This window comes from Impatiens glandulifera, unplaced genomic scaffold, assembly GCF_907164915.1.
Source record: "Impatiens glandulifera unplaced genomic scaffold, dImpGla2.1, whole genome shotgun sequence".
Classification (NCBI taxonomy): domain Eukaryota; kingdom Viridiplantae; phylum Streptophyta; class Magnoliopsida; order Ericales; family Balsaminaceae; genus Impatiens; species Impatiens glandulifera.
Window position 1 is genome coordinate 32456 of NW_025918864.1, and position 7785 is coordinate 40240.

Below are 7785 nucleotides of genomic sequence, written 5' to 3' on the forward strand. Positions count from 1 at the left end.
CTCAGGAAACTGAGGTATTTGACTACTCTTCTGAAAATTTTTCAAGGGAACAACTCGTAGCTGTACTAGATGACATGGTCATAGAGTACAGAAAGCTATCAGAATTCTTAAATGAAATAAAGTCTTCATCTAAAGTATCCCAACCTGTTTTGTCTCAAACTCAAGAATTAAAAACTTTTGAAAAAGACAAGATTGAGATCTCATTTGAGAATGAGATGCTCAAGGAACATATTCAAACTCTTTCTTATGAAAATAAAAGGTTAAACTATATTGTTAGTGTTTGGACAAGGTCTGGAGAAGCTGTCAAATATCAGATTAGTCTGTTGAAGCCTGCTGGATTTAAATCCGGTTTGGAATTTGATAGCAATGACCCAAACCAGTCTTGCAAAAAGTTATACTCAGCAACTTACAATCTTAAGGCAATAAGTTTTCTTAAAGGGAGTATAATTAACATTGAATCTGATCCAATTCACGAAGAGTTAGCCTTGAAGAATGAAATAACTTATGTTCCGCCAACTGATAACTGGCTGAATATTAAGTTAGATGTAGCCAGCAAGTCTGGCAATCTAAAACCTGACTCAAAGTTAAAGAGTTTTAAAAGAAAATCATCTTCAAAAGCTAAGGGATCAGTGTCTAGCAGGAAGGCGTCTGCTAAGTCAAAATCATACGCATTAATTACAACACAAAACGGGAAATCCATTAGAATAACTCAAATATGGATTCCTAAGGGACTGATTGATCGAGGACCCAATTGAATGTGGGTACCAAAGTTTGTAAATATTTTCTTGTGTAAGTGATACAGGAAAGCTGCAAGAAGGAAGCATGGAGCATAATCTTCTGAGTATATACATTAGAAGATCAATAATGACCCTTTCCATTCTTGAGGACTAAGTGTTTTATGTTTTAAAAATATTTTTGGTCTTAAGGACCTCAAAACATTTATTTATTCATTTTGTACATGCACAAAATAAGAGGGAAAATTTATTATGAAAATAAAGATACACGCAGACAAAATGCTTTAATCGGTCTATTAGACGAGGTCGTCTAAAAGAAAAAGCATGTACTTAGACGTATTTTTACTTACACTCTATGCATCTAAGTCTATGTGTCTTGGTTAATAACCTGCGCGGTTAGACGCTGACGTCTAATTGACGTTTAAACGTTTATAAGACAAGAGCAATTGGATGCTCACGTCTAACCAAACACACGTCTAATATGTGTTGTTTGTGCGTAATTAGATGTCTACGTCTAATAAACATTAGGCGTTTATGAGACATGTGATTAGACGCATGCGTCTAATAGACCCATGCGTCTAATAGACCCATGCGTCTAATAGACCCATGCGTCTAATAGACGTTTAGATCTCATAAATTGGAGAGGTAAGAAAAATGTATAACTACATGTGTATTAGACTGATCAAGGACAACTGTCCCACATGCCGTGTCATATAATTTTCCCGCTCAAACATAAAAATAGTCATCTCCGAATAACATTAAGACACGTGTCTTTTAAGTTAAGAGAAAATGACTTATATACCCCCAAAATTAATTATGACTCTTTGGAAAGGATGTCTAATATTAATTAATGGGTCCTACCCCTACGAAAAGTGACGATTAAGCCATGCGACTCCTGGAAATCTATATAAGGACATTGTGCATGAGATCGAAAAGTTTTTCTCTCTCAAATCTCTCAAGAACCCTAGATATCTTCGACTTTCTCTCTAAAAACCCTTGTTCATCTTGTGTCTGTTCGTCTTCTTTAAAAAATGGGAACAAGAGAATCACCCTTGGACACTGTACTTTGTAGGTGGATTTCCCTTCTGTGTATACATTCGATCAATAGGAGGTGGTCGATATGTTCAGATCTATGGAATACTCTGGTCTCGGGAAGTATCTCGGCGGGCCATTCATATTCTACGAGAAGGAAGTCCGGGTGTTCTATAAATTGGTGACTATGGTTGGCGTTTCTATCACTACAACGGTAAATAATATAGTTATTTCCTTCAACGAAGCGTCCTATGCGGATTTCTTCGAACTTCCATCGGAGGGCCATACGTTCAACCTGAATCTCCCATCAGAAATCACGGCAGAAATGGAGTCTGCTTTCTCAGCTGACGGTTCAGAAATCAGATTAAACGGGAGTAAGAAGGTTCTTAAACCACATTTCATCCTGTTGAATGATGTTGTTGCTAAATCTCTTCAAGGGAGGGCGGGGACGTTTCATCTCTATAGTCAAGACCGTTTTGACTATATGACTGCCATTTCCAAGGGTATTTAGGTCAACTAGGCTTTAACGCTATTCCTGAACCTGTGCGCAACGATTGATCCCAAAAATAAAGAAAGTGTGAGCTTTGCTGCTCAACTTAGCCGACTACTGGAACATTTAGGGGTCCCCATGGGGGATTCCGAGCCGATCAACTATTGCCGGGTGTTCAACGTCTTCACTGTTGCCAACACTCTTATTCGAATGAAGAACTCCAAGGAGTCTCTATCTGGCGCGTCAAGCCAATAAACGGGTGGAAGATCCGTCACTCGTTCCAAACAACCGACGACTTCTATTCTTTCGACGAGAGCCAAAAGAACAAGAACCGTGAATGAATCAGAGGCTAGTTCTACTAGTCAGAAAAGTTCTTCGAAGAAGGATTCTGGAATAGTTGATTCCAGATTTAAGCAAGGTCCCTCCGCACTTGCTTCTATTCCGATGTCTCCCCTGTCTCCTCCCGTGAGCCAGTTGAGAAAACAAACAAAGTCCTCCGTTTCCAGAGGAGAAAAGTCAAAGGCGCCCAGGGCGTCTACGTCTTTGAATGTATCGTCCAAGGTAACCCCTACTCAATCTCAGGCTGAAGTGCCTAAGTTTAATGTTCCTGTGTTGGAACAAGATATGTCTGTTTCTGTTCCCATAGTGGAACTTGCTGTCAGGCCAACTGTTGAGCCTGTTGGTCCAAATATTGAAAATATTGGTAGGATTCCATCTCCTGTCCGTCAACTCGATTCAGTAGCTGCTAAAGCTACAGATACTATCGAACCAGAGCAAGGTGCTGTTCTTACCCTTGCTTCTGGTGTTGTATGTGATCAGGCTCTTTCTTTGCCAAATGAAGAGCCTTCTGTACCGAAACAAGTTCAAGTAGAGTCCGTAGTGACAGAAAAGATAGTCCAGTCTGAAGCCATGCCTGGGCTCTTTGCAAGACCTCTTTCTGCTCACGAGGTAATGAGAGCTACCAAAAAAGATGCTGGAATAACCATTGGGAAACCAAGGCCTACTCAAAAACCTGTTGAGGTTATTGGAAAAGGCAAGGTAATTGCAACCTATTACAATGAGGAGGTCTTAGAAGCAACATGTATTGTTAACCTAATGATGGATCAGGCCAAAGTAAAGGCTGCTGAAAAGATCAAGATCTTCGCTACTTGGGTCTTAAATAGAATGTCCATTAGGTATGATGAGGTCATCAAGGGAAAAGGTATAAGCGGGCAATGGTTGAAGCTAGTCAACACTGAAAAGAGAGTCCTGAAATAGGCTAAAACTTCGGAAGTCTATGAAGATCTAAAGAGAAAGGAGCTAATTGAAGCCAATATGAGAGGTCGGGCTCTCTTTCTGATCCTCCAAGCGAAAAAAAACAACTTCAATCCTTTGGAAAGGAATGCTGATGCAGAGGAGAAGGCTCTTAAAAGACTTGATGAAATCATGCAGGATTACATCTCCATCGTTCTTAGGTATGTGCATGAAGTAGACTGCTCCGGGGTAAGTCCTTTCGGAAATTCTTCAGATGAAGATGATCCGATGCAACTATTCTATGATTGTGATTTTGTTCTTTCGGAAGATGAGCAAGCCGTTGCTCTTCTCATTGAACTGGGAAGCCTCTCTGTTGAAGAAAAACGTCTAATGGCTCAACCTAGAATTGAACAGTCCGTGGAACATGTTCAACCAGATCCGATTATTGAAGAAGAGATCCATATCGAACCAGCTCAACCGATTGCAGACCAAGAAGAAGAAGCACTTAAATCCCCTGTTCTTTAATTAGAGGCATCTCTAGAAAAGGAGGCTGAAGCCAGTCAGCCCATCGAAGCACGTTCTAAGAGAGAACCATGAAAAGACAAGGAATCTGATAAGAGTTCTTGCTATGAGGGGGAACAAGACAATAATGATTCATCTTCCGAAAGTTCTGAAGATTCTCCTTGACCAACTTCGTTGATTACGACTGCGAACGTTCATGATAATGTTGTTGACCTTCCTCATCACTTCGACGGTACGTCTGATCAGATTCACAAGGTGTGTGAAGATATTTTGGGTGATGAAGAAAAGTCTAAAAGTGATTCTGAGAAGTATGAACTAGAGAAGTCCCTACAAGTTCACATTCATATCAGTCCCATTCAGACCGCTCCTGCCAATTCTCAAGAAGTGTCATCAAATGAAGGAACATCCGCTAGTGGGGCAAAGCTTCTGAAGTCTATGACAAATGATGAGCACTTTTCAGAAGACTGTTGCGGATTTACAATCCAACATGGTGTAGATTATAAAGAATCAGAAATCAAACAAGAAGGAGTTTGCCTCTCTCGTTAGAACTCATAATGAAATGGAGAAAACCATAAAGATGAACACGTACGAGATCAACATCCTCAACAAAACCTACACCAAATTCAAGAAGAATCTGTTCAAACGGCAGTCCGATTTGTATGATTGCGAAAGGGAAGTCAACATTGAAATTTATAAAGAATTTATGGCTGAAGTGAGCCTACTTTAAAGTCAAATGGTTGATATACAAGGTCATATGACCAGAGCTGATGCAGAGCAATTGGAACAAGCTAATTCCTTCGCAAGACAAATTCAAGTAGTTGAAGATGCTTCTTGAAGCATCTGCTAATAAAGAGAAGAACCTCATTTCTCGTGGCGATGATAATGTTAAAAATGGGGAAGGAAGTTCTAGAGGCGGTGGAAGTTCTAGAGGCGGTGGAAGTTCTAGAGGTTGTGGAAACTCTAGAGGAGGTAGTGACAGTAGAGGTGGTGTTTCAAATGACACCAAATCGAAAAGAAAACCAACCGATGAAGATGGAAGTTGTAGGCCAACCAAAAGAGGTGGATGTCGCAACGGTGATCGTGGTGGTGTAAGTGGTGTAAGTGGTGGAAGTGGTCGCGGTGGCCATTCTCTACTTCCTTTTCAAAACCTTTTGAGCGGTGAAGGAATCAGCGGTGAATGATTCAACTACCCAATAGTGAAAAGGGAAGATAATTAATCACTCCTCTTTTAAATTATCTTTTGTTGGTTTTTGAACTTGGTTTTTAAACTTGGCTCTTTGAATATTGGTTTTTGGAACCTATTTCTGTAGTTTGCGAACAAGTTTTACTCTTTATTTATTTGGATGGATGTTTATCTAATTAATTGTGCAAAGTTTTAACATCATCAACAAAAGGGGGAAATTGTTGGGTCAAATTATTTTGACTAAGGGTCAAATCATTTTGACTAACGGAATTTTGATGATGAGTTTGTGCAAAACTTAAATAAGAAGGAAACTAAGCCGTCTAATTGTTTTTGTGCATGTGCATCAAAACGTGCTAAGATAGACTTAGTCTGAATGAGGTTCATTAGACTTACTAGCTATTAGACGCATACAGTTAGACGTGCAGTCTAGTAGACATAGTTAGATGTGCAGTCTAATCGATACGTAGTTAGACGTGCAGTCTAACAGATACGTAGTTAAACGTGTAGTCTAAAAGATACGTAGTTAGACGTGCAGCCTAACAGACGTAGTTAGACGCGTAGTCTAACAGATATGTAGTTAGACGTGCAGTCTAACAAATACGTAGTTAGACGTGCAGTCTAATAGATGTAGTTAGACTTGCAGTGTAATAGAAACGTAGTTAGACGTGCAGTCTAATAGATACGTAGTTAGACGTGTAGTCTAACATATATGTAGTTAGATGTGTAGTCTAACCGATGTAGCTAGACGTGTAGTCTAATAGATACGTAGTTAGACGTGCAGTCTAATAGACGTAGTTAGATGTGCAGTCTAACAGATACGTAGTTAGACGTGCAGTCTAACAGATACGTAATTAGACGTGTAGTCTAATAGAAACGTAGTTAGACGTGCAGTTTAACAAATACGTAGTTAGACGTGCAGTATAATAGATACGTAGTTAGACGTGCAGTCTAACCGATGTAGTTAGACGTGCAGTCTAACATGTACGTAGTTAGACGTGCAATCTAACAAACGTAGTTAGACGTGCAGTCTAACAGACGTAGTTAGACGTACAATCTAATAGACGTATTTAGACGTGCAGTCTAACAGATACGTAGTTATACGTGCATTCTAACAGATACGTAGTTAGACGTGCAGTCTAACCGATGTAGTTAGACGTGCAGTCTAACATATACGTAGTTAGACGTGTAATCTAACAAACGTAGTTAGACGTGCAGTCTAACAGACGTAGTTAGACGTAGAATTTAATAGACATAGTTAGATGTGCAGTCTAACAGATACGTAGTTAGACGTGTATTCTAACAGATACGTAGTTAGACGTACAGTCTAACAGATGTAGTTAGACATGTAGTCTAATAGATACGTAGTTAGACGTGCAATCTAACAGATGTAGTTAGACGTGTAGTCTAACAGACGTAGTTAGACGTGCAGTCTAACAGATGAATGTTAGACTTGGTGTCTAACTCCTTCAGATTCGTCTAAAGGGACACGTAGTTAGACGCGTCGTCTAACTCCATTAGACTTGGTGGTCTAATGGATCATGCTATTAGACGGGAGCGTCTAACTTCATTAGACTTATCAGTCTAATTGGAGTACGTCTAATGCCTCGCTTCAGCTGTTGTTTGAAATTAACATCCGTCTACCCACGATCAATTAGCTGTACGCTACTCCTGCTCCACTTATCCGTGCAGAACAGTACGTGTTGGGTCAAATTATTTTGAATAAGTGTCAAAGTAGTTTGACTATTGGAATTTTGATGATTTGATGTGTAGAAAACTCAATCTAAGCCGTCTAATTGTTTTTGGTACAGGTGTATCGAAAACAAGTTATATTAGACTAAGTCTTAATGAGGTTCATTAGACTGATTGAGCATTAGATGCATTGTGTTAGACGTGCTGTCTAACACACGGAGTTAGACGTGCTGTCTAGTAGACGAAGTTAGAAGTGCAGTCTAATAGACGGAGTTAGACGTGCAGTCTAACAGACGGAGTTAGACGTGCAGTCTAACAGACGGAGTTAGACGTGCAGTCTAACATATGAGAGTTAGACGTGTAGTCTAACTCCTTCAGATTAGTCTGAAGGGATGTATAGTTAGACGTGCAGTCTAACTAATGGAAGTTAGACGTGCAATCTAACTCCTTCAGATTAGTCTAAAGGGATGTGTTATTAGACATATTGTCTAATCCCATTAGACCAGGTGGTCTAATGGATCCTGCTATTAGACGGGGGCGTCTAATTTTATTAGACGAGGTCGTCTAAGTGAAATACGTCTAATGCCAAGGTTAATGCAGTTGCTCGAAGCTAGTACACGTCTACCCACGATCAACTAGTTGTACACTACTCCTACTCCACTTTCCAGTTAAGATTAGTACGACAGTTAGTTGCAACCAATTGATTAATGCCACATAAGCAAATATTCTTCCCACTACTCGTTTTTGCAGTAAAGAAGAAAATTTGGCGCACTACCAGATTCGTACGACCACGATCCTGGTGCACAGAGTCTGCTGTGTACTTTTGAGGCCTTCCAATGGAAGCCCACCACGTGTCATTATAGAAGATTCGACCGTTGGCACCTGCTCATTATTTAAAGATC

General features: G+C 39.9%; 1 protein-coding gene across 1 annotated transcript; it reads left to right on the forward strand.

Moving 5' to 3' along the window:
- Window positions 1–4835: 4835 nt before the first annotated feature.
- Window positions 4836–5192, forward strand: LOC124917167 (rRNA 2'-O-methyltransferase fibrillarin-like). Its single transcript, XM_047457662.1, has one exon. It carries the CDS (start codon window positions 4836–4838, stop codon window positions 5190–5192), a length of 357 nt encoding a protein of 118 aa, XP_047313618.1.
- Window positions 5193–7785: the final 2593 nt, after the last annotated feature.

Excerpts from the sequence above, each read along its gene's own strand:
- LOC124917167 (XM_047457662.1), top strand. The coding sequence starts at position 4,836 with ATGCTTCTTGAAGCATCTGCTAATAAAGAGAAGAACCTCATTTCTCGT.